The sequence below is a fragment of the Ictidomys tridecemlineatus genome, chromosome 4 (genome assembly GCF_052094955.1).
Source record: "Ictidomys tridecemlineatus isolate mIctTri1 chromosome 4, mIctTri1.hap1, whole genome shotgun sequence".
Lineage (NCBI taxonomy): Eukaryota > Metazoa > Chordata > Mammalia > Rodentia > Sciuridae > Ictidomys > Ictidomys tridecemlineatus.
In genome coordinates this window covers 108,125,182-108,150,630 of record NC_135480.1, presented here as the reverse complement: position 1 = coordinate 108,150,630, position 25,449 = coordinate 108,125,182, and the positions used below count along the sequence as shown (strand labels likewise).

General features: G+C 48.4%; 3 protein-coding genes and 1 non-coding gene across 7 annotated transcripts; 2 read left to right on the top strand and 2 right to left on the bottom strand.

Annotated features, from left to right (window-relative positions):
• Window positions 1–1,793: 1,793 nt before the first annotated feature.
• Window positions 1,794–11,176, top strand: Esam (endothelial cell adhesion molecule). Of its 2 annotated transcripts, none has more exons than XM_005339525.5 (7): window positions 1,794–2,024; window positions 5,500–5,687; window positions 6,916–7,117; window positions 7,300–7,455; window positions 9,626–9,748; window positions 10,030–10,156; window positions 10,385–11,176. In XM_005339525.5, the coding sequence occupies exons 1-7, from the start codon at window positions 1,955–1,957 to the stop codon at window positions 10,698–10,700; spliced, it is 1,182 nt and encodes a 393-aa protein (XP_005339582.2). In that variant the 5' UTR covers window positions 1,794–1,954; the 3' UTR covers window positions 10,701–11,176. The 2 variants fall into 2 exon arrangements, with proteins under 2 accessions (XP_005339582.2, XP_013220310.2); XM_013364856.4 differs by lacking the exon at window positions 1,794–2,024 and adding an exon at window positions 2,758–4,640.
• On the bottom strand, window positions 8,032–8,103 carry Trnaa-agc (transfer RNA alanine (anticodon AGC)). Its single transcript has one exon. It is a non-coding gene; the product is annotated as a tRNA-Ala (tRNA).
• A 624-nt stretch (window positions 11,177–11,800) lies between the features above and the next one.
• On the top strand, window positions 11,801–16,313 carry Vsig2 (V-set and immunoglobulin domain containing 2). Its single transcript, XM_040285460.2, has 7 exons — window positions 11,801–12,312; window positions 12,745–12,908; window positions 13,311–13,518; window positions 14,330–14,488; window positions 15,029–15,148; window positions 15,264–15,408; window positions 16,123–16,313. The coding sequence occupies exons 1-7, from the start codon at window positions 12,225–12,227 to the stop codon at window positions 16,253–16,255; spliced, it is 1,017 nt and encodes a 338-aa protein (XP_040141394.1). The 5' UTR covers window positions 11,801–12,224; the 3' UTR covers window positions 16,256–16,313.
• A 248-nt stretch (window positions 16,314–16,561) lies between these two features.
• Nrgn (neurogranin) lies at window positions 16,562–24,079 on the bottom strand. 3 transcript variants are annotated; one of them, XM_005339523.4, is made up of 4 exons: window positions 23,790–24,079; window positions 18,055–18,281; window positions 17,795–17,815; window positions 16,562–17,367 (listed from the first exon to the last, which is right to left on the bottom strand). In XM_005339523.4, the coding sequence occupies exons 1-2, from the start codon at window positions 23,802–23,804 to the stop codon at window positions 18,060–18,062; spliced, it is 237 nt and encodes a 78-aa protein (XP_005339580.1). In that variant the 5' UTR covers window positions 23,805–24,079; the 3' UTR covers window positions 16,562–17,367; window positions 17,795–17,815; window positions 18,055–18,059. The 3 variants fall into 3 exon arrangements, with proteins under 3 accessions (XP_005339580.1, XP_077903367.1, XP_077903368.1); XM_078047241.1 differs by lacking the exon at window positions 23,790–24,079 and adding an exon at window positions 18,490–18,633; XM_078047242.1 differs by lacking the exon at window positions 23,790–24,079 and adding an exon at window positions 18,490–18,633 and having other exon boundaries at window positions 17,795–17,812.
• Between the last annotated feature and the right edge of the window lie 1,370 nt (window positions 24,080–25,449).

The following is a 25,449-nucleotide window of genomic DNA, read 5'->3' as shown; positions in this document are numbered from 1 at the left end:
AAAGGAGAGTTTACAGGAGGTGCTTTGTGGGCTGGAGTTGTGGCTCAGTGGTAGAGTGCTTACCTCACACATGTGAGGCACTGGGTTCAATCCTCAGCACCACATAAAAATAAAAGTAAAGGTGTTGTGTCCATCAACAACTAAAAATAAATAAATAAATAAAAATTAAAAGGTGCTTTGCAGTGTATATTAAAGCTGAAAAAATCTCAAGTGTGATAGGATAAGAAAACCAAACCAAGGGCCCCTCCCCCATCTTTTTTCGTTCCTGCGGTTTGTAGATCCCTGTGAAGCTCTCAGCTATTTCTGTTGCCTTTGCAGCCATTGAGCTGCCAACTGTTAGATTCCAGAGATGGCATGAGTGGTTTAGGGTTTGCATAGGCGTTTCTCAAAGCCACCGCACAGCAGGTATTTGAAGAGGAGCCAGGCAGGTTACACAAGGAAGAAGCCCCAGAGGGTCTATAGGGCATTGTGTAGAAAAACACCTTGCACGGTGTGGGCACCAAGACTATACTCAATGTGTGGAGTAGAGAATTCAGTAGGCCTTTTAGTCCCAGAGTTGTCTGGGAATAAAAAATAAAAGGGGGCAGTGCCTGGAATTCGTGGTTACTTTCTGTCCTCTGTGACCCCTTTTGCTCAATGACTGAGCTCTTTTTTTTTTTTTTGGCGGTTGGGCAGAGAAACAAAAACAGGTGCATACGCTTACGTGAAGAAGCGGCCAGCAGAGGGCGCAGGGATGCCTTTTGGCTGAATGGTGGGGGGTAGGGTGGGGGCGGTTAAATTAAATTCACAACGAACAAGATCTAGTCCTGGGAATTAAAGGATCAAAGCAGGCCTGAGCCGTTCATTGCAGGGGTGGGAGGCAGCTGAGACAAGGGGGGATAAAGAAACGGAGAATTTTGTCCTACCTTCAGCCGCCCTCTGCTCCCCCCCAGTCAGCCTAAGACCTATAAGCAGTTTATTCTAGGAGTGAAGAGCTGGGAATAACACTCATAGCTGCCTCAGTTTCCTGCCCATCTCCTGGTGATATCTTGCACCAGTCTTCTCTGCTCGGGGTGTGAGGCACAAGGCTGGAGGGTTTTAGGGGGTCTATGAGAACTCAAAGCCGCTCTCCCTGCCCACACAAAGACCGTCCTGCCTGGTAGAGCCGCAGGTGCTGGCTTGTTGCCATGCGGTCCAGGACCTCCACCCCGACAGACCCAGGCTACTGGGAGTGTGCCAAGTGGGTGTGACACTGACCCTTCCTGCCTGCTGGGATGGCTGTGCCTGCCCCTGACTCTGGGAAAGCGTTTGAATCCGGCCGCAGTATGGGTTCGGAGCGCTAACACCTTTCTGCCTCTTAAAACACTAAGTCCCAGAGCTTTGCGGGGAAACGCGCTTCCCCCTTCCTCCTCCAGAAAGCCCGTCCTTTATTAGATACCCCCAAGCTCAAAACGGGTTATTCGACCTGGAGCCCCAGGGCTTTTACATTGTCAGGGCGTGGGTGGCATCTGGACTTCGGAGAGTCCCCCCAAACTCCCTTTAGAGTCACCCTTCCAACCCTGCAATGGCAAAGGAGATGAGTTTGACCCAAAATAATAGTTCAGGACTCTCCTCTTTCCTTCTTGCTTCCCAGGACTGGCTGGCGGGGTACCATGGCTTAACCCTATTCCAACCTGAAGCTTGACTGGGTAGAGCCCGTGATCCCGCGGCTTGAGTACTAGAAGCGCCCCCCTGCGGTGGGTTACTATTGGGCCCCGCCCGGGACCTCTCCGCCCTCTTAAATGCCCCGCCCCCTGTCGCAGTTGGTCCCCACCCCACCACCGGCTCACTAGCAGACTTGGGCTGACTGCCTTTGGTGTCAGTGGCCTATCTCCTGCGCACGCTCCGGCTTGTCGGCTTGTCGCACAGCTCGGCACCTGTCCGACGGTGTATCCTGGAACTGGCGCCCCTGACTTGGTCCAGGCCAGGGAGGGCCATGGTTTTTCTACCTGGCCCTCCTGCGACGCCCTTGCTGCGATTTTTGTTCCTAGGGCTAAGTACTCTCGGTGAGTTAAACTCGGGACCAAGAGGGGAGTTGGGATGTCATATAGGATGAATCCGACCCATGGGAGGACTTTGGGCACTGAGGAGGAACTGGATTTGACAGGACTCCCAACTTCAGACTCTTGCCCTTCTTCCATTGTCCCCCACCCCCATGCTAGAGCATCACTGGCTTGTGCTGATTTCTCCCCATAAGGCAGGGACAACTCCCAGTTTGGGGTGTGGTGTATGTGTTGGGGGTGGAGGCAGCATCTCCAGGCATGATAAGGGCATCTCCAGATAAGGGCATCTCCAGACAAGACCAGGATATCTCTGGGATGAGTTATTGGAACCATTCCCCCTTCCACTTTCCTCTCTAACTCCAGCAGAGCTGGATGAGCTGAGGCGCTAGATGAGACACTGACTAAAGAGCTTAAGGACTTAACTCCCGTCCCCCCTCTGATCCCCACCCTCCATGTACACCCAGCTGACTGGAAAGATCGATAGGGGAATGCCCTGGCCCCCAGGCTTGACACACGTACTTAACATCAATTCTCCAGCCCAGTTCCTCCCTCTTGTCCCCTCTGGCTTCCTGCCCTGGAAATCAAGGGAGGTGCCCCAAAGGCATGTCCATGAGGTCATTTGGACACAGGAAATGGGGAAGGGTTCAAATGCTGGGAGAATTGTGACTCTCCTCCAGGTCTACCACCCTTATGTTTTCCCAGAGAGGAAGGTAACCTCTTAGAAAGTGCTGAGATTTAAAAGCTTCCAGCAGCAATAGCTTCAAGAGCTAAGTGGCTCAGTGCTACACCTGGAGAAAAGGACCCAGGAGGAACTGAGCTCATCATAAGTTGTTTCACTTTACTGCTTCTCAGAATTTTTTGCTGTCCCCCTCCAAGAATCACAAGGATGTTAACATCAGCTTTAATTAATTTTAGGAGGATGCCAGGGCAAGTAAGGCCTAAAAGGATGTAGAGTGAAAGTGCACCCCAATGATGGGGACCTCTTAGCTCCTTTCTGTCTCTGCTTCCCTTTTAGCCTGCTGTGTGAGCCAGTGGTATTGAGGCATAAAGTATCAGGATCCCTAGACAGATGGGTCTTAAGAGTAGCACCCTAGCCGTAAAGCCTGGTAAGCTTTCTGCCCTCTTGATATAGAGTGGCCAGAAAACAGTTCCTGCCCTGAAACTTGTCTGGGTCCAGGAGAGGTGCTAGTTTCCTTCACCCCTGGTGCCCCAGAGACCTACTCCCGGTCCTGCATTTATACTTGCATTTTGCAAAAGGTAGAGCCGGGGTTAAAATACTCAATGGACACAGCTTCTCAGCTCTGCCCTCCCAACTTGAACTTGAGTTCCTCTTTCCTTTCTGCATTCTGTCAATTTCCCTAACCCCATTCCTACTGGGAAGGAGGTCTCCAAGCATGAGAGGAAAATTCATATTTACTGGCTGAGCGACCACCTGCAGCTCATCTATCCTAGTTTTGATCTTCAGTTTGTAATACTGAAGGCTTTGACACTCCTACCCTTTGCCCTGCGGGTTGCCCAGCTCTTGCTGTCCTCTTGAGGGTTAAATGGGCTCTGAACCATGGGGCATGAGGCAGGCGCTACTCTGCTCCTCGCCCCCACTCAACATGGTCCTCTGGCTCCACAGGCTCCTCGGCTCAGCGTTGCTGCCCTTGGGGCGTGAGAAGCCCATGGGGGGAATTTCTCAGAGAATGAAGGAGACTAAAAATAGTAGCCCTGGGGAGCCGGCCCATTTCACTCTCTACAGGCGTTTGCCTGCTTTCTCACTCTGGTCTCACAGTGGGCCAGAGAGGTCCCTTTCTTGGGCTGTTCCAACGCCTTTCACTCGGACCCAATCACTCCCCACTTCCCCCTCAGAGGTACTCAGGACCAAAAGGGCAGCAGACACGCAGGACAGAGGACGGAGGAAAAGCCAGTGGCACTCTCCTGCTCCTGGTTTCTGACCGAGGGTGTAGGACAGGAAGCATTTGTCTTGATCCTTCTGTGTCCATTGTGTATTTTAACCACCGCTCTACCTTTTGCAAAATGCACTTATAAATGCGGACAGGGAGTAGGTCTCTGGAGCGCCTGGGGTGAAGGAACTTTGCACCCCTCTTGGACCCAGACAAGTCTCTGGGCAGGAACCATTTCTGGCCACTCGGCGTGTGCTGCAGAAAGGCCCGGGAGGAGTGGGCACCTACAGGCCAGGTCCCCATGGGGCGTCGAGCTCCTTGAGGCTGGGGTTGTTTTCTCCTGCAAAGCCTCCGGTCCAACCCGCCCCCCTTCATTGTCTTCTGCCTTATCTCCGGGCACAAGTTTCCTGCCCAGCCTTCAGGGACCCGCCAGGAAATGGGAAGGGGGGTGCTAGGAAGGACAAGGAATTGAGAGGGGGTTCTGTAAAGACGTGCAGCAGGGAAGCTGTGGGGGTGGCGCGCATCCTGCCGGGATCCGCTCTCGGGCGGTTGGAGGCTTTCAGACCAGCACTACAAGGGCGCAGAACTAGGCCTGTCTGCCGCCTCTGCCTGCGGATTGGCCGCCAGCTCACCTCGCGGAGGTGGCGTCTCCTACTCCGGTGCAAAGTGCTGTGGCTGGGAAAGAGCAGAGCCCAGGACCAGGAACCACCGCGTCCTCAGGTTTAGCCAGGTATTAGTCCAAAATTATTTACCCCAGAAAGGACTCAGCATTAGGCTATTTCATTGCCTCTCTGAAGGACAAAAGAACAAGTGTCCCTATGCGCCATGGTGCAAGCCACATCCCTCTAAGTGAAACAGACACCCAGTCCACCCCCTGAACGCTGTGCACCTGTGGGGGAATCTCCGTGCTTGTCAGAATACTGTCCTTTCCCCTACCTGTAATTACTAGAGACCTAATAGAACCTGCCCAGAGCACCCGGATCCCCAAAAGGAACTTGACAGGTTTCTAAGACCCAGTTCTCTTATTTTCTTAGGGAGGATTCCTTGGGATTGAGCTGGAGGCCCGGGAGCAGGGTAGTCACTGGGTCAGGCGTGGGTGCTGAACTCCTCTCAGGCCACCTGAGGTTCAGAAGGAATGGTAACCCGGTGGCCTCCCAAATCCCTCTGCCCATCGGGTTGAAGAGTGAGGAGACCTGGTGTTCCAGACTAGCGTCGTCACTTTCCCTATCTCTCCCCCAAGGAAATTTAGAGAGCAGCTGTTCAACGTGGGGTGTAAATGAAAAATAGACCTGCCCCAATCCTGCTACATTCTTGATCCTTCTTCTTGGTGCTCAGAATCTGTGCCTCTGGGTACTAATAAATACATAGGAATATGTTCTCATCCCTACAACAAACCCATGGACTTTGAGGAGACGCAAGACACTGGGTTACAGGTCCCTGAGTACTCTTCAAGGCTTCCCCTTGAGTCATGGTGAAGTCTGTTCAGATTCGTATAGCCTCCCTACCCGCAGTGCCAGTGCGGGTCGGGAGTCCAAGGTCTGAGCAGGGAGCTAATCCAGAGCGCTCACTCCTCCTCATTCTGTCTCCAGTGTCCCTCTCCAGAGCCCAGCTGGAGCTACACGTGCCCACCGGCCTCACCAAGTTGCAGGTGGCAGAGGGAACGGAAGTGGTGCTCCCAGCTTGGTACACTATACAAGGCGAGGCGTTTGCCGTCCAACCATGGGAAGTGCCAGTTGTGATGTGGTTCTTGGAACAAGACGGGAAGGATTTAAAACAGGTGAGGGGGAGGGCATCCCAGCTAGTAGCAAGCTGTACCCAACTGTGGATGTAGGGAAGATCTGGGGAGATGGAGAAGTGGCAGGGGAATGAAAGCTGAGGAAAGAGTTTTAGGGAAAAGCATGTGTCCTTAGTTTCAGTGTTTTTTCCCCCATCTTAAAGATGTCCCCAAAGACTTCCATTTCCCTCAATTTCCCCTAGAAATCTGGTACCCGAACACTGTAATAGCAGAGACATTTTACTTTGTTATGGTAGTGGTGGAGCAGGGGAGTGGAGATTGAGAAAAGGGGAAAGCTTATGGGAAGTAGCAAACATTTAAAAGTTGGCCATGTTTCTGTGTTCCCATTCTGTATATTTCGGAAACTGTGTTCCCATTCTGTATATTTCGGAAATACAGGCCACTTCTTTTCCCCAATAATTACCATCTATCCCACTCTCCTTTATACCTGGAGAGGCAAAAGGCAGTCTCCTCCCACATTCTCCCTTTTTTCCTCCTTCTTAATGCAAGACTTCCACTCAGAGGCAGGTTTACCCAAAAGCTAATGAAACAGTTTTCAAGGCCCCTACTTACAGGGAGAGCTTTCAAAGTCCTGGAAAAAATATGTTTAAAGAAATCATTTGATCTTGTTTTGTTTTGTTTTGTTAAAGATAATTTTAGCCTGGGGTTTGTGGCACATGCTTGTAATCCCAGCAGCTCTGGAGGATGAGGCAGTAGGATTGCAAGTTCCAAATCAGCTTCAGCAATTTATTGAGGCCTTCATTAACTTAGTGAGATCCTGTCTCAAATTAAAAAATTAAAATGGCTGGAGATGTGGCTCAGTAGTTAAGCCCCTCTGAGTTCAGTCCTTGGCACTAAAAAACAAACAAACAAAATCTTTTTCTTAAAGATGCCTTCCTCCAACTGTGTAAGTTTCAGGCCCTACAAAACCTGAATCTACTCTGCAAATTCCCTATTACATTATCCACTCCCTTCTCTCATTCAGCCACTTTTCTAAAGCACTCCAAATGGGAGATAAAGACACAATGCAAGGGGGAATAAGGTCTGTTTTGGTGAAGGAACCTGGTGCAGTGAGAGGGTGGCTGGGGAGATGGTGGATAGGGGCTGGTACAGGTAAGAAGGATGAGTGTGGGGGAGCAGCATGTGAAGAAGGCCAGTTTCAGGGAGGGGGACTGGATGACCCATGGGCACATGCATCATGGAATCATAACCGGAAGTGAACTGCCCCTAGGTATTGGCCTACATCAATGGGGTCTTGTCAAGCAAACCTAGAGCATCCCTGGTCTACTCCATGCCCTCCCGGAATGTGTCCCTGCGGCTGGAGGGCCTCCAGGAGAAAGACTCTGGCTCCTACCGCTGTTATGTGAATGTGCAAGACAGCCAAGGCAAAAGCAGGGGCCACAGCAGCAAAACCTTAGAGCTCAAAGTGCTAGGTGAGTGAGAAGCACACACTTCCAGATCCCTCCCCAACCACAGGGAGGTGAGGAGGTCTTTCTCCCAAGTGGCTGAGTATAAGGTTTGGGGGTGGGGCCAATGGAGTGACAAAAGGGTATGGGGGTGGGGAGGATCCATGGCTCCCTTGGGTGTGGGCTTTAACCTGTGTCTCCTTCCCCAGTTCCTCCAGCTCCTCCATCCTGCCGCCTCCTGGGTGTGCCCCATGTGGGGAACAACGTGACCCTGAGCTGCCAGTCCCCAAGGAGTAAGCCTGCAGCTGAATATCAGTGGGAGCGGCTGCCCCCATCCCCCCAGATTTTCTTTGCACCAGCTTTAGGTGAGGGAATTTCTTAACAACTGAGACTGTGACTGAGGAAGGGAAAAGATGAGAGGTGCCCTGGGGACTGGGGCGAAAAGGAGAGGCAATACTGCAAAGGACTGGGCAGAGGGAAGAGGAGAGGGAGAAGAAGAGAAGAGGAAGTGAGAAAGACAGCTGCAGATGGTGGGGAGTGGCTAGGTAGTGCACCATAATCCCAGCAGGAAGATCAAAATTTCAAAGGCAGCCTCAGCAATTTAGCAAAACCCTAAACAAGTCAGGAGACCTTGACTCTAAATAAAATACCAAAAAGGGTCAGTGGTTAAGTGCCCCTGGTTTCAATTCCCAGTACAAAAAAAAAAAAAAAAAAACTCTACCAGATGCCAGTGCTTTCATGTGCTGTGTACTGTTACTAAGGAAGCTCTGGAGGTAAATTATCTGCCTTCAAGTTCTAGCTCTGATTTCTAACTTTATGACTCTGTGCCTCTATTCCTTCACTTGTAAAACTGGATATTAGTAGCCCTGATTTGAACACATCAACTATAAAAAAAAACTTTTTTTTTTTTTTTAACATTAGGCTTTTATTTGTTTATTTTTATGTGATGCTGAGGATCGAACCCAGGGCCTCGCACATGCTAGGCGAGCACTCTACCACTGAGCCACAACCCAAGCCCTGTAAAAAAATCTTTTACCGACAATTGCAACATTTTTTATATGAAGTATTAGATGGTTTTAGAGAATTATTATTAATTGCTTAAATTATTATTAATTGCAATAGTATTGTGATTATGTGGGACGGTGTTCTTATTTTTTTGAAGGTGCATACTTAAGTATTTAAAATTTCTTAGAGAAAGAGAAATGAAATAAGTATGGTAAAATATTAGCAACTGTTAAATCTGGGTGGCAGATATATAGATTTTCATACCCTTCCCCCCCCACACACTTTTCTTTTTGGACTAGGGATCAAACCCAGGATCATTCTACCACTAAGTGATGTCCTCAGCTCTTATTATTATTATTATTATTATTTTAGATATAGATGGACACAATTTATTTACTGTATCACAGAGCTATACTCCAGTCTCACTTGACTATTTTCATGTAAAAAACTTTTTTTTTGTACCAGAGATTGAACCCAGAGCCACATCCCCAGCCTACCACCCCATTTTTAAAAAATATTTTTTAAGTTGTAGATGGACACATTTATTTATTTATTTTTATGTAGTGCTGAGGATCAAACACACCTGCAAGGCCAGTGCCCTACCACTAAGGCACATCCCTAGCCCTCCCCAGCCCCTTTTTCAATATTTTATTTAGAGACAGGGTCTTTCTAAATTGCTGAGGGCCTCACTAAATTATTGAGGCTGGCTTTGAACTTGCAATCCTCCTGCCTCAGCCCCTGGAGCCACTAGGATTACAGGCATTTGCCACTGCACTTGGTCCTTTTCTTTTTTAAAGTAATACTTACCTTGGACCTATGGTTGTGGCTCAGTGGTAGAGCACTTGCCTAGCTCTACCACTGTAGAGTGTGAGGCACTGGGTTCAATCCTCAGCACCGCATAAAAATAAATAATTATAACAAAGGTATTGTGTCTAACTACAACCAAAAAAAAAATTTTTTTTTTTAAAAATAGTGCTTACCTCACAAATTTGTTGTGAAATTTTGGTAAGTTAGTACCTGTAAAAAACTTAAGAGTGTTTTTTTTTTATAGAATAAATAGTCAATAAATATTAGTTATTCAAATAATTAGTCCATGTAATCCTTTCAACATCACCAGCTAGATCAATTACCCCAGTTTTACAGATGAAGAAATGGGGACATGGGGATTTAAAGTAACTTGCTTAAGGTCACATAGCCTATTCTGGATCTTAGGTATTCTAGTTCCTAGCCTTCTTTTTCTGTCATCACATTGCTTTTCAGAAATAAGAGTAAAGATGGTGTTTGGGGTTTTTCTATATATCACTTCCTTTCGGATAACAGTTGGGGGTACTGGGGAGCAGAAATGGAGAGGGATATTGAACTAGCTGGTCTGTAACTGGGAGCTGTCACACTTTTCCCTTCCATCAGGGAACAGATAAGAGTCCCAGAGAGTCAAAGAGGACATACTAGAGAAAGGGCAGGACTTTTTGTTTCTTTTTCACATGGGGGAAAAAAAAAGTCACTGAACTGATGGCAAAATTGTATCTACAGATGACATCCGTGGGTCTTTAAGCCTCACCAACCTTTCCACTTCCATGTCTGGAGTCTATGTCTGCAAAGCTCACAATATTTTGGGCAGTGCCACGTGCAATGTTACTCTGGAAGTGAGCACAGGTCAGTGAGGGGTAAGTGTGGTTAAGAAGAGTGGTCAGTCGTGGGGGTGGGTTTGCAAGTGGAAGAAAGCCTGTTAGCTGAGGCCTTTCATTGTAGCAGGACAGGGAGCTTGCCCTGGTCAAAGTTTCCTACAAATGTTTGTGTAGTGACAGGCCATTTTCTGCTTGACAGTGCCTTCTCTTCTTAACAGGAAAAAAGAATGTATCTGGTGGCAGTGGGGTAGTAGAATTGAAGGGTAGGGGACAGATGAGTGTTCCTTTCTGACACCAAGGCTTTTCCAGGACCCAGGGCTGCTGTGGTTGCTGGAGCAGTTGTGGGCAGCCTGGTTGGACTGATGCTGCTTGCTGGGCTGGTCCTCTTGTACCAACGCAGAGGCAAGGCCCCAGAGGAGCTGGCCAATGATATCAAGTAAGTGTTCCTGATCTTCGCAGGGATGGAGGCTTTTCTAACTTCCCTCACAGAGTTTGAGTCTCATAGTATAGAAGAGTGGGCAGATCATCTTTCCTAGGGGCAGATTTTATGGGAGAAGGAAAAGAGTTGAAGTCTGCATTTGTGGAGATAAAAAACAAAACATATAGAAATTTTCTTTTCTTTTCCTTTCTGCTTCTGATGTATTTTTACTTCTTTGATGACTAGGGAGGATGCCACTGCTCCCCGGACTCTGCCCTGGCCCAAGAGCTCAGACACAATCTCTAAGAATGGGACTCTTTCGTCCGTTACCTCAGCACGAGCCCTCCGATCATCCCATGCCTCTCCCAGGCCTGGTGCAATGACCCCTACACCTAGTCTCTCCAGCCAGGCCCTATCTTCACCAAGACTTCCCAGAACAAATGGGGCTCACTCTCAGCCAGTATCCATTATCCCTGGTGGGGTTTCTTCCTCTACCATGAATCACATGGGTGCTGTGCCCATAGTAGTGCCTATGCAGAATCAGGCTGGGTCTCTGGTGTGACGGCACTCAAGGGTAAACAATCTGGTGTCTCTATTTCCTATAAGGGTTACCCTTAGCACTGACAGAGGCCTGAGTCTTGGGAAGGTAGCCACACTCCAGACCTCCAGTCCTCTGCTCCTACCTCTTTACTATAGCAAAACTGGGTCTCAGGAAGACCCAAATGTTCAGAAGATCAAAGGGAAAAAAAAAAAAAAAGAGGAAGTGAACCTAGGATGGGATTGAGGGGAAACTTCACCCCTCCCCCATTTCTTCCTATGAAGCAAGCTGAATGCTGCTGAGATTGGCTACCCTCCAAGGGCCCTGGAGGAGGAGACTGCCAGTCAAAGAGGCCGCAGCCTGATGATTTGTAACCCACCCCTATCTAACTGACATCCCTTGCTGCCACTCCATCCAGCTCCCTGCATTAATACAAACTGTTGTGCTGTCTTGGTTGGATTTGTTGGGGCAGGGAATATGAAAGACATTTTAAAAACTAACTTGAAATGTGTGTTTTTGTTTTTATTTTGCAAATTTCAATAAATATACACTGTGTTTATATGAAATAAGAATCACATATCCTTTCCAATTGGGAATTCTCAGAAGTTGAGCTTCAGGAGGATGCAAAGTGGAACCTAACCAGGCTGTGGAAGCAGGAAGCTTCTCTATACAGCCTGAATTTACTGGCTTGGGATATCTCTAGTTCTAGAGTGTTTAGAAAGGTCATTTGCTGTCATATGTAAAGAGAAAGCACCCAATTCCTTAATCCAATCTGAGCAGTAAGGGAATGAAAAGGAAGGGTACACTTTCTGCTGGAGTTCTGAGGGTCCTCTCTTCTTCCTCAATGGGGCTGGGGAGGGGAACCTCCTTTGTGCTTCCTTCTCTCACACAATGGGATCCTTAACAAACACATCTCTTGCCTATGGTGTAGCAGTCCCTCTTGTTACTGAGAGAGAGCTGAGTGTAGAATGTGGTGCAGATACATGTCAAAATTCTGCCATGTTCTTTCCTAACAATGGTGAGAGCCTCTAGGTCTCAGTTTCTCTGTACAATGGAGGGGCTCTGGGAATGGGGAGGTGGGTGTGACTTATGGAGACTCTTACTCCAGTATGTGGTGAACAGAAGAATTTTTGGAGGAACAAGAATCTCTGAAGGGGTCAGAAAGGGTCTGAGCCCAGAATTACATGCTCACTTCAAGAGCCCATGTTGGTGAAGTATTTGCCAAGTCCCAGTGTTAGATTGCCTTCTCTTCCTCCTGCAGAGCTCCAGTTCTGAGCCCTGGCCCTCAGGGTACCCACCCAAAGGCCGGTTCTTTTACCAGGGCCTGACAGCTTCAGAAACTGAGGGAAGAGGAAGGAAAAGGAAGGAGGGCTACAGTGATTTCAGAGTTGGCCTGGAGGAGGGAGGAGCATTTCTTTACCTGAAGGTGCCAGCCTCTCCCCTTGTTTGCTCTGAGATAGTCAGTTTCGCTCCTGCCAGGCACGACAAGGCTACCCGCTGGGTACTACCTTCCCTTCCCCAGACCCCGACACTGAGACAGACCAACGCATGGCAGGACAGCTGGAGGTGGCCGTGACTGGGCTCCCTGCGGGGCCTTTCCTCTGCTGGGCTCTGCTGGGCTTTGTGTGCCTGAGTGGTGAGAGAGATGGGGGTGGGGTCCTGACTTCCTGGGCTCTTTAAGGACTGCCCAGTCCCTGCGGTGTGGGCTAGGGCTGCTTCTGGGGCTAAGGCGGAGCCTGCTGGTCCAGGCAGGGGTTGAGGGCCACCAGGGCAGAGGAGAGGGGCACACCGGCTGGCATTCCTTAACCACGGCAGGGCTATTGTCTTCTTTTCTCCGCCAATACATCCTCATACCTGGCCCAGTCTTGGCCCTTTTACCTACAAAAATCCGGCTGGGCTGTGGGCACCTCCCTCCCGGAAACATCAGGTTTCAAGAAGGAAGGAGGGACTGGCTTGAGAAGAGTGCACTGTGGGGAGAGAGCCCCCAGCTCTTGATGTAGACGCTGAAATATAGGCCAGTCCTTCCAGATCACCAGGATTGTGGTTCTGCCTCCCTCTCCATCCTCAGCCCCAGGGATAGCTGTGGAGGTGAAGGTACCCACTGAGCCCCTGAGCGTGCCCGTGGGCAAGACTGCTGAGTTGAGCTGCAGTTACAGCACATCAGTGGGAGACAACTTCGCCCTGGAGTGGAGCTTTGTGCAGCCTGGAAAACCCATCTCTGCCTCCCATCCCGTGAGCTGAGAGCCACTGTGACCCCAGTGGGGTTGGCCAGGAAGAATGAGGGCTTGGGGTGGGGGTACATTTGGGGATCAGTATTGCTTGGATGAAAAGGTAAGTGGGCTCTTGCTAAATCTTCTCAGTCTGTGTGACCCTATATTATCCTTACCTCTCCCATGGCTATATTAAAACCCCTTGTTAGTGAAGTCCCAGTTGGAATTACTGAACCCATTGAGGCTGAAGTGTTGCTGGTTGATACGATACATTGATGTTGCCCCTTAATAGTTCAGGCTACAGAGTATCAACCTCCTCCACTAGTGCAAGTGAGTGGACTTATTCCCACTTCCATGTGGAAGCACTGTGGAATGGGTGCCAGAGAGAAAGGGGAACATATGCATGTCTTCTGCCTCTTCTCAGATCCTGTACTTCACCAATGGCCATCTGTATCCCACTGGTTCTAAGGCTGAACGGGCCAGTCTACTTCAGAACCCCCCCACAAGAGGGGTGGCCACCCTGAGATTGACTGATGTCCGCCCCTCAGATACTGGAACCTATCTCTGTCATGTTAACAATCCACCAGATTTCTACACCAATGGGTTGGGGTTAATCAACCTTACTGTGCTGGGTAAGGCCAACTGGGGACCCACCAGTTAACCGTGTACTCTGAAAGTGTGTACAGTCCCTGTTAACTCTCTCCATATCCTGATTTCCAGCTGAAGGACACAACTGCATTGGGGACCTTAAAAAAAAAAAATCCCCCTTCTGAGGACTTCTAATCTGTATAGTCAGTCATACTCTATTCTGCCCTCCACAATGTCTCCTCCCTTAGGGCCCTAGTAACAAAGGGTCTGAGAGAAAAAGCCCTTCCCTTATATGGGGTCTGAGTCATACCCCTACCAGCTCCATTAGCCAGGAACCTCCCACTGATAGTTTAGATTTGAATTCTGTCCCTCCCAATAGTCAGTGGCAGAGAAGGAGGGTAGCCACGAAAGGAAGAAGTCCCCTATCACTGTGCACCACTTTGTTCAGAAATTCCATCTCACCCCAAATCACAGCCTGGTCAGAGATGAGCAATCAAAGAAACTATTAGAGGCAAGAGATGTTTAGATGGAAAAGATAAGACCAAGGAGATGTTGTGTGACTGCTATATTCAAATATCTGAAGGACTGTCATGTGGAGGAGAGATTTTAATTTCTCACTGTGGGCCCAAAGGAACTGGAATCAAAGGGTAGATATTATTAACATGGACTTTGGCTCAACATGAGGAAGACCTTTAAAATACTCAAAATTTCCAATAGTAGAAATCACTTCCTGGGGATGCAGTGGTGTGTGGAGAGAAATGGACCATTATTTGGCAGGGGTATTAAATCAGGATATGTAGCACTTAGTTGGTGTGAGATTAGAAGATTGCTGAAGTACTTCTGTGATTTTTGCAGTACCCCCCAGTAACCCCTTATGCACTCAGAATGGGCCAACCTTTGTGGGGGGCTCTACTGAACTGAGATGCTACTCTTCTGAGGGAGCTCCGAAGCCAGTGTACAACTGGGTACGCCTTGGATCTTCTCCTACACCTTCTCCTGGTAGCATGGTTCAAGGTAAGGGCCCAGGGACTCAAAGAGGGAACTGCACACCTGTACAAATGTGGTCTCTAAATCCCATATACCCACATTATCAGTTCTATGACTACTGAGGATGAGACAAACCACTCTACCTTTTCCCTGTCTCTTTCCTATATTATTCCCTTTCCGTCTGTTTACTGCAGCCTGTGGCTGCATTCCTGGGAGTTATTTCTCAAATTAAATATTTTCCTGATATCCTGAAAGAGAGTAGAGAGCAAGGGGCATTCTTATGATTCCTACTTGTCTACTTTTGGGAGATTTTCTAAAGGGTCATGAATCACTTCCAAACTTCCTAAGCCTAAAAAGGTATTATGTGAGGTGGAAAGAGCCCATAAGTTGAAGTGGCTTTGGAATTACTCTCTAGAAATTATTTACTTTCTGAGTCTGATTTCTCACAAATGGTATCAGGTTGTTCCTCTTTAGCAGGACTGCTGTAAGGATAAAATGAATGAGCTTTCTTCATAGTAGGTGCTCATCCAGTTGACTGAGGTGACACACTTCCTTTTTTCCCTCTAGATGAGGTATCTGGCCAGCTCATTCTCACCAATCTCTCCCTGACCTCCTCGGGCACCTACCGCTGTGTGGCCACCAACCAGATGGGCAGTTCATCCTGTGAGCTGACCCTCTCTGTGACCGGTAGGGAATGCTCAGCAAAGGCCAGACTGAAAGGCTTGGGTTGGGGAGGCTGCATGAAGTGGTCTGAGGATGAGTCAAGAAGTTCTGAAGCTCTGAGGGCCTTATGTCTTCTTAGATTCCTCCAAAGGTCGAGTGGCTGGAACTCTGATTGGGGTGCTCCTGGGTGTGTTGCTCCTGTCAGTTGCTGCATTCTGTTTAATCAGATTCCAGAAAGAGAGGAAGAAGAAGCCCAAGGAGACATATGGGGGTAGTGAACTTCGGTGAGCAGGAGGGCTAGAGGGTGGTGCAGAGAGGGAGAAAAGGGTTTGGGTTGAAGGTGGAACCTTTAGCCCTCAAACTCTGACACTGTTAGAAGTGTTAGGGGGTAGGGATTACTGCTCGTTCCTGGTATTTAGTGGTGGCAGATGCAATATAACCTATGCATGAGTGTGTGTGTGTGTGAACAATGTGTACAGGGTGAAGGAGTTAGTTTACAAGTTGGGACATGGATGACTCAGTTTACAGGACAGCCTGAACCCTTCTCAAATTTAAAAATGTTTACTCTTCTGTTTTTAAGGCGTGTGTGTTTGTGTGTATGTGTGTGTGTATTTTAAATGTATTGGATTTATCCTGATCACTTAGCTGAGTTTAGTTCTGTGTGGGGCAATCAGGAAAAGAGCCCAAAGCTTCCTCTGTCCTCCACTTATCAGAGCAAAATTTCTTCAAATGTGGTCCTCAGGTTACCTAAAAAGGTATCACCAGGAACTTATTAAACATTCAGTTTCAGGTCACTTTCTATCCCTCTTACAGTAAAATTTCTGGGTGAGTGTGTGTGTGTGTGTGTTGGTGGAGACAGGCCCTGGAATTTTCATTTTAACCAAAAGTTCCACAAACAATTCTCAGGCATAGTAAAATGTAAAAGTTCCTGGGTTACAAGACAGCATTTGTCTGGAGGTTGCTTCTAGCTTCAGTAAAAATTTGCTTATATCCATCAGGGAGGATGCCACGGCTCCTGGGATTTTTGAGCAATCTTCTATGAAGGTGGATTCTAGCAAAGGGCTCCTTGAAAGGTCCCCATCTACCAGTACTGTGACGACCACGAAGTCCAAGCTCCCTATGGTTGTCTGACTTCTGATCCCTGAGGGCAGTGAGGGGGAAGATCAATAATTAAAACCTTTGGGTACCATATTGTCTCTTTCTGGCGAATTTCTCTAGGCGGCCCAAAGAGTATTACTAGTAAGGGAAGGATTGGGCTTTAAATCCCAGAGATGATGCTATAAGCAGGAAGTTTGGTTGCGTCAAAGGGCAGATTTCAATCTAAGGGTTTCTCCATCTCACTTCCTCTCTGCTTTTTGGCTTGATCAAAAGAGATTTGTTCAGGCTCCAACCGGTGGCCTTGTGCACCCAAACTCCCTCCCCTCCCGGCACCCTCTGAACACTTGGACATTCCTCTTTATTGTTCACATTCCAACCCAGAACGGTCACATGCACACACCGAGATTAAAAACCTTCCGGCCACAACCCCAGGAGCCCGGCGGGGCCGAAGCCGGAAGGGGCAGGGGCGGGGCCGCGGAAGACTCCTCCTACCGAGCCTCCAGGCGCTCGGCGTTTGCGTAAACAGGAGAGCTGGAGAGGCGGCTCTCAGGGTGCGCTGGGGAAAAGGAAGGGAACATGACAGGCAGGTGCGGGATAGGGACTTCCCTTCCGATCAGAGGAAGGGGCATCCGAAACCATGTAAACACTTTTCTCCCTTCCTCATGTCCCAGATTTAAAGTTCTGAGGCTAGGCTGGGGCGGGAATCGCACAGAGACGCAGGGCGCCCCCTATCGCTGCGCACAGAACCAAAGGACTGTTATTATTTTTTTAAATTGAGTGTACTTGGGCGACGCTTAGGGCGCCCTCCGCAGTGCGCGCAGGGAAGCGCACAGAGGCTGCGGAGGCAGAGCTGCATGCTGGGTGCGGGGAGAGGTGGGCGAGAAGCAAAAGGAGGAGAATTTGGGAGTGCGGGGTTTGGGGATCGGAGGGGGAGGAAGGGCGAACAGGGACCACGCTAGACTGGAGGGCTAACTAAAAGGGCACGGACTTGGCGACTCCGCGAGGAAGCCTGCCTGGAAGAAAGAGTCTCTGGGACGCAGGGGGGCTCCAGAAGCTGGCAGGCTGGTGGGGAGGAGGGGATCACAAACACGGTAGGGAAGTCTTGTCACTGCGAAGGGGACACGGCATCCATCTCTCCTTGGGAACTGAGGAAAGAGAAGGTCTGAGAACCTGCCCTCTCCTGGAATTTACTCTCCCCGTCCCTTCTACCTTTCTGAACTAGGATACCAGGGCCTGGAGTGCCAGGGGTCCCTAGTCACTCAGACCCCCCCCACCCCCGAGTCAATGAGCTGAAATGAGCCCCGAGAAAGATACGTGAGTGAGACCAGGTGTGTTTATAGCCCTCGGCCGGGCTTGTGCGGCCAAATGAGGGTGACTGCGTGTTTGCGTTAATCCAGGTGTGACCCTGTCGCAGCCTCAGGCTTGTCAATGTGTCGGAAAACCTGCGGGTGCAGGGTGCACGTTCCCCGGTTGAGAGTGAGTGAAGGCGGACAGGGGAAGGGTTGGGAAATTGGTCCTTTCCTCCCACTTAGCATTCCCCAAAACCTCTCCGCTTTGGGTCGTATTCATTACCTTCTAAAATGTTCATTTCTTCTTCAGTCCAGGGCGTGGCAGAAGGCAGGGTGGAGAGGGAGAAACAGGTGAGTTCTCGGAAATCTCAGCACCTTTAGCCTCTTCCAACCCACCTCACCTGGCGGATTTCTACTTCCCACCCCCAGCTCCTTCCACACCTTTCTCTACCTTCAGCACGCCCTTAGTCTTCCCTTGCTCCTTCCTAGGAGCATTGGGAAAGAGGGGCCTCCAGCTCGCAGCGTCCCTCCAGCCAGCCTCACCTGGCTTAGTCTCCGCTGGGGCCGCCGCCCGCGCCTCCCCGGGCGCCCCCAGCTCCGCCGGGTCCCCCAGGACCCGGGCCCTTCCGGCCGTGCTCTCCACTCTTTATCTTCTTCCGCGCCATATGGCCCCGGAAACTCGCCTGGATTTTGGCAGCGGCTGCATTGGCACCAGGATCGTCCAGTGGGATGTCTAGAATGTCGTCGTCCGGCTTGGAGCAGGCGCTCTCCTGGGGAGGGAAGGGGAAGGGGTTTTTATTGGCGGGTCGGGTCGGAGACCCAGAGAGGGTAGGTTAGGACCAGAGTCTCGGGAGATTGAGAGCAGGACTACTGGGGTAGCAGATGTGGAAGAGAGGAAAGCCACACTGGTGTGTTTCTCCCTGGGCAACGAAAAGAGGAAGGTTCAGGGCTATGATGTGGACACAGTTGTGCACTCACCTCAGGAAAGAAATACATGGTGGGAAGGGGTACAAGAAATCCAGACAGCCGGAGTGAGCCAAGGGCCCATTACCTGTGGCCAATTTAGGGGCGCTGCAGAATTGAGTGGACTGCGGGTTTGGAGGAGCAAAGTAAACAGGCATTCCCGGATGTGGCCACCCATCCCCCTGCTTTTAACGGCTGCCTCCAGTTCAGAAGGGGCCCTTCCCAGCCTAGCATTTTCTGGGGATTGGGTACAAAAGATTCACCAGGACAGCCTTTTCCTGAGTAGACTGGTACCAGAGCTCAACTGGAATTAGGGAGAGGATGGGGCCAAAGCTCAGTGAATCTGCCTCCCCTCTACCCCCCCCCCCATATGGGTTAGAGGCCAAGAGACTGTTTTCCCATGGACTATTCACTTTCCCACTGTTCCCCAGGTTGACCTCACAACCTGGAGTCTCAGAATAAGTGACAGACAAAATCTATCACTTAAACAAACAAACAAACAAACAAACAAGGAAAAGATCAGCAGGAGCAAGAAGCCCTTTCCTTGGTGTGCTCATTGGAAGAAAGTAATTAGGACAATAGCTACCATTTATGCATGTATGTTGTTCCAGGTGGAATAATACAGTGTTTTACAAGCATTATTTTATTTAGCTTTCAAAAATAAAGCAATGACATATCTTTTTATTATTACCCCAGTTTATTATGATAAAACTGGCGATTGGTTAAAAAACCTATCTGGTGAAACAAAAAAGCAACAAACAAAGAAAAAAACCTATCTGGTGTCATATAGAAAGTTATTAATGGACCAAAAATTCGAACCTTTGTATATCAGGGTCTAGAGTGCATTTTTAACCCCCACTTAGGATAAGCAGATGCAACCCAGAAAGCAAACCAGGGCTCTACCACATGCTGTAACTGTGTTGTCTTGGGCAAGTTATCTAATCTTTTCTTAGTTCCTTCATCTGAAAAACCAGGATAATAATATCCACCTCTATGGGTTGTGGGGAAGAATAAATAGCATGATATGCATAAAGTTTCTGGCACAGACTAGTTGCTCAATAAATGGTAGCTATATATTATGATTGTTTTATATAATATATTGATGCAAAATCATTGCTTCTGTATGCCAAAAGTGGTCATATAATAACAATTTTACAAAGTTCACTCTAATATACAAATACAAGCCACATAATGTTTTGGTCAATGACAGATCTCATATAATGATGATACTATAAGATTATATCATTTAATGTTGTCATAATTATCTTCATTGGGGTAATTATACTATATATTGTTTGCACAATTCCAATGACACATTTTTCAGAACCTGTTACCATCATTAGGGAATGTGTAACTGTAATCTGACCATCCCATACCCAAAGTAGGTTTCTGTCTCTCTCATGGCCTGCCCTAGCTGACAGAAGAAAGAATTAAGGAATTGATATAATGAATTTCAGTGGTTAGGCTGGAATAGAGAAAGTCTCAGTATTTAGCTCCTTTGTGGCTTAACATGACTTATGGCATCAGTGTGGACTGGGATGATGATGATTACTGGCAAGTTAGAAGACCATTTCTCCTTTGTTTTGGCCCCATGGCTTCTAGGAATGTGTCCGAGGACATGCATTGCTCAGACAGTAGCTGATCAAGGTCTCACATAAAAATGGTAACTCAGTTCTACTCCTGCCCCCTTCTGGTCAGTTATCTAGTCTTAGAAGTGAGGCTTCAATGATCACTGTCCCAGACAGGTTGACCCAGGAGTACATGTTTAAATTCTGGATGACCTTGCCAGGATTTCCCAGGCTGTCCTCATTTTGTGGGCTTTCATGGTTCTTCAATTTGTGCTGAGATGTTCACAATCCATGGATATAAATACAATTTCAAGGAGTTTCCAGGCAGCTGGTATTGTGTAGAGGGGCCCTCTTTTTGTCTTTCCTAAGTCTCAATCTCTCCCTGACCTTTTATTTTTTATTCACATAAAATCTAAAACAACTCCTTTGGGTTCTTTGATTCTCAGAGTTCAAGTCTTTCTTGGAATATTCTCTGGGAACAGTGAGACTTCTTTTCAAAAGGGGGCAACAACTATTAATAAAAAAATTCCAGTCCACTAGGCTCTTGGGCCTTGGCAGTCATGGAGGTGTGAGGAAGTTGAGTGGAGCAAGGGTATCTTTCTCCAGTCTCCCAAGACCCCACCTGCTGTCACCACCCACCCCAGCTGGATCCAAAATGGAAACCTACCCCCAGAATCAGCTCCCTCTCCCTCAAGCTGAGTTCTCAGGATAGAGCTAGCTTTGAGGTGGCCTGTTCCAGATCTGTTCACAGATCTGCAGGGAGAGTAGTAGGAATAGGGAAAAAGGCTCATTGGTCACAGTAAGCGGGTGCCTTCCAAAGTCAAGACTGATGGTGTATCCCGGAGAACTCTGTATGAACTGGGTGACATTTAGCAGGAGATGTGAAGGTGGAGCCATGGTTTCTAGTCCCACTGGGCACATCATTTTCCCTCTAGGAACCTTATTTTATTTTCAGCCACAACTAAAACTTGGTTGAGATTAATAAAGTCTCCTTGAGCTCCCAAATCCTAATAACTATAAGAATTATTCCTGCTGGGTGCTTATTATGTGTCAGGCCCTGTGCTCAACACTGCACATTTTACCTATTCAATCCCAATTTTGGAAGTCTGGGAAGAGTCTCAGAGATATTTTGTAACTTCCCTGAGGTTGCACAGTTGATAAACAATGTAATGATCTGATTCAAGGCAGGCAATCATTTTATGAATTCAGCTGGACCAGGTTGACTAGACCAAGCAAAAGAAAGGAGTAGGATCCAAAATATGTTCCTCTGCTTTTTCATAGTAAATGAATGCAGGAAAATCTCATATATATATATATATATATATGAATGATTTAAAAAAATAAGGAGATCTGTCCTGTCCCCCTGCCCCCTGCCATTTGTGTATCAGCCTCGTGACCAAGAAGAAAGAAGGAGGAAGGCTAGTGGTCTTCCTAAAGACCAGGTGACCAGGTGAAGTGGTCATGGAGGAGTTCCAGAATGAAAAATGAAGAGGCACACTGACTGCTTTCTGTACATATCACAGCTTCCTCCTAGCATTGAACCCAGACCTCCAAAGAATTGGGTAGGAAAATGTCTGGCCCCAGCCCCATCCTTCTCTAACCCTTCACCTCCGCGTCCGTCCCTTTTCCCTCTTCCTGTTGTCCTGCACAGTCCAAGTATGGTGCCTGCTCTTGCTCGTTCCTTTGGCCCTGAAAACCTAAAACATGAAAAAGGAAAGTTCCTGTGTATACGGTGCACTGGAAGAGGTGCCCCAGAGCCTAGGTCACTGGGATCAGTGTATCTGCCACCTTCATATTTTTTGGGTGGGTGTCCTTTCCTTTTTTTAGGAGACACTGAATGCAACCCTGTCTACTAGGTCCTTAGATGTTATCTATCAACACCTGTCATCTGTTACCTAGCTAGCTATTTGCCCTGCACAAATGGCTTCCTGGGCACTCACAAGCACCACCCAGGGCTGACCAGGGCCTTCAGGTGGACTCCACACCCCTCCCTTATTACTCCTGCAGACACAGGAGGTGACAGGCTACATTCCTTCCCTGCCTTCTTGGATTCTTTGTTCTTTCCACTGACCATGCCTCCTGCTTTCCTTTCCCTATCATTTGGATCTTCTCATCTTATTCCTTCGTCCTCAGCAATACCCTTCCCCCACTCACTCAGATCTCTGAATCCATGATTCATTTATTTACTTTACTTTATAAAACATTGCGGGTTGAGAGGTTCTTCCTCAGTGGATCCCAGAAACCTCCATTTCTCCTTTCGCAACCGAAAACATTGTTTCTTGATCTGGGGATGGAGTTCAGTGGGAAAGCCATACTTAGCATGAAGGAGGCCCTAGGTTCAAACCCCAGCACAGTAAATACAAAAATAAATAAGTCTCTGAAGAATAACAAGCAAAGGGAAAACGATGTTATCAGTGTTCTCCAGGGGGCAGGACTGTATGTGATTGACATGTTTCTTTTTATACTTTCTCTGTTCTTTATATTTACTATTATATGCATGTTGCTTTTATAATGAGGAAAAGACAATATAGTTGGAGGAGAGGTCAACATATAGCTATTTGAATGAAAAAAGGCTCTGCTTGAATCCCGTCTCCATATCCAGGAGCGCTGCCTCCTTGGGAAAATAATTTCTTGAAGCCTCAATATGCACATCTGTGAAATAACACCTACCTCACAGAGTTGTGATGATTAAATATAAAATGTAAGGTTACGGTGAGCAATCACAAACTAGCAGTTATTATGGATACTAATAAGAGTTAAAATCACAACTATGACTTGCTTCTAAGTTTTTTCAGCCTCTTGATATCCAGACATCTCAAAGTCTCACCTCTTACGGAACTGGGGTATTCTTTAATTCCCAAGCTCATTCCCCTCACCTTTTTGTACACTATGGGGTAGGGAGAGGACAAATCAATTAATAGAATACAAGGAGAAGTATTTCTCTGTATGTAGGGGATAAAATAAATTTCTATGCGCATGATCACTGTACTCCTCTAGTGACCAGGAGTCAGGTCCTGTGCCGGGTGCTTGCATACAGGGTCACCTTAACAGTAATCTACTTTTGCATTAGGCACTTGCTGCATCCTGGTCTCCGTGTGGGCGCTGACAAATTGCAGACGCTTCCTTTCCTAGCCAGCAGGGCTCTCTCGCGGTCACTTCACCCAGCCCCCTCAGAGTGAGAAGGCTTTGGGGGCCGGGCCAACTCCTCTCCAGAACCACACTGACTAGGCTTTTTGCTGCCCATCCTCACTACTAAGACCAGTATGGACCGATTACCTCCATCTACATTGTGCAGGGACTTAGGCGATCTTCCGAGGATCGGAAAGATCAGTATGTCCACCCACCGACAACGGTGCCAGTGGGCTATTATATGGTATAGGGAACAAATGCCAGAGGAGAGAATTCGCCGCAGCTTCGCTAGGCGACGATTTTCAGCGTCTCACAGGAGGAAGTTCCTCCTGTCGTCTAACCTGCAGTTTCTCTGCTGCAAAGCCCTGCCCAGCTGGAAGTCCAACCTAGACTGCTTGGCGGATGGGCGCTCAGACGCCCCCGCTAGTTGGGGAGCATTTTTTCCTAGGGCTTTCGAGTGAGGCGAGCGCCTTCCATCACCCATCACCCACGTCTCAGCAGGCGTCCTCCTAGGTCTTCCGCACCCACTTCCATCCTTCACTCACCCTGCAGGTGGTTCTCGAGCTCTCCTTGCCCCAGACCAAGCTGAGTGCCAGTTCCCCAGGCCCTCTGACTTACCGTGCAGCAGTCCATGCTAGTGTTGGGGGTCCTTGGCTGGGGTGGAGCCTGGCGCAGGGCGGGGGTGGGGGGGTCTGTGTGATGTTGGGTGGCAGCTCTTGGGCTGTCCGAGGCCGGCGGACCGGCGCAGAACCAGCAGCTCTCCTCTCAGGTCCGGTCTCCCGCGCTCAGCTCCGCTCGCGAATGTAACCTGAGCCCTGCTGTCGTGAAGCCAATCAGGAGACGCCTTCAGCAGAGTGGGCGGGGAGAACTGGAAGGAGGACCACTCCCTCTCTCCGCTCTCTCGGTTCTCTCCGCCTTGCTCCGGCTCCTTCCCTTACCCCTCCGCCTACTCACTTCCATCCATTCCACCTACACACCCCACCCTCCCAAATTCAATCCCCTTGCTTGCTAAACCTTGGACTGCCAGGCAGATGTTTGCCGGAGTAGGCAGAAGGAGGCCTCCGACATTCCTAGCACAGACCCACATCTGGGCACATCACGCCTTCCTGGCCATAGATAGAAAACCACAAACCCCCTACCCACCACCCTCCACTTCCACAACTTAGCTAGAGCCCCAAATATGGCTCTTCTAACTGCCCTCCCCCTCAGTCCGCAAAGAAAAGCTCCAGAGACGTGTGGGAAAAAAAAAAGTCCTATCATCACGCCTGCTAGCCTGCTATGCAGTGAAGAGTTGTTGGTGCGCAACCTGGTGATGAACACAGATCAACACAAAAGTTTACAAGCCCCACCGGTACAAATATGATACTCCCCCAGGCTCACTAAGATATGCTTTTCTTCCAACAGACAGACACTACAAAACAACCTGCAAAAACAACGACACAAGCCTTGTACACACAGCTATGCAGATGTAAAGTATACACAGACATCCTATGTTTTGGGTGAGGGCACTGTGTATAAACACACATAACAATCACCCTACTCAAGATGTCTAGATTACAGTATGTATTATCTGTATATCCATTCACCATCTGTTATCTATCAACTGTGCATCAAACAAAATCATCTACATACAACACCTGTTTTGTATGTATTTGTATATTGGTACAAACTTTGAAGAAACACCTTTTACCCCCTTTCCACTCCTCATACCAGACTCTCCCTTTTAATCCATAGCGTCAAAAGAAGACAAAATTTAACTACCCTCATCCTTGGTCCTAGAAAGAAGAAAAATACCGCAAACCCAGTAGTATACAGAATTGTCAAAAATTATTGGCCCTTTTGGTCCATGATGAGAAAGGCTATGGTGTTCAACAAGGCTGGGAAGGGGAGATGTGGAAGCACATCTCCAGGGACAGTTTGCTACTTATGTGGTAACCCACCTTTCCCAGCTTGTCAGGGTACCAGAGCTGCCATTGTGACATGTTGTGTGGGTAGGATGGACCATCTCTGAGAAAACTAGAAAGTCTTTCTCAGCTAAGATCCCAAAGGGAGGAAGGAGAAAATGATGAACTACTGCTCAGAGTAGAGGAGGGGGAAATGCACTGTGGCTCTGTTGGGACAGGAGACCCTGGAACAGTGTTCTAATAAATCTACAGTCATTGGCCACTCACAGCATGGCTGTTACATGCTTCCTTCCCACCCAAATGTTTGGGCTGGATGTTTTCTTTACCAAAGGGAAAATGAGTGGGAGGGGAAATGAGTGTCCACTCAGGATGGA

Excerpts from the sequence above, each read along its gene's own strand:
- Vsig2 (XM_040285460.2), top strand. The coding sequence starts at position 12,225 with ATGGCAGGACAGCTGGAGGTGGCCGTGACTGGGCTCCCTGCGGGGCCT. Across the intron at positions 12,313-12,744 it reads GGGCTTTGTGTGCCTGAGTG|CCCCAGGGATAGCTGTGGAG; the intron begins GTGAGAGAGATG and ends CTCCATCCTCAG. Across the intron at positions 15,409-16,122 it reads TATGGGGGTAGTGAACTTCG|GGAGGATGCCACGGCTCCTG; the intron begins GTGAGCAGGAGG and ends TATATCCATCAG.
- Esam (XM_005339525.5), top strand. The coding sequence starts at position 1,955 with ATGGTTTTTCTACCTGGCCCTCCTGCGACGCCCTTGCTGCGATTTTTG. Across the intron at positions 5,688-6,915 it reads ACGGGAAGGATTTAAAACAG|GTATTGGCCTACATCAATGG; the intron begins GTGAGGGGGAGG and ends AACTGCCCCTAG. Across the intron at positions 7,456-9,625 it reads TTTCTTTGCACCAGCTTTAG|ATGACATCCGTGGGTCTTTA; the intron begins GTGAGGGAATTT and ends TTGTATCTACAG.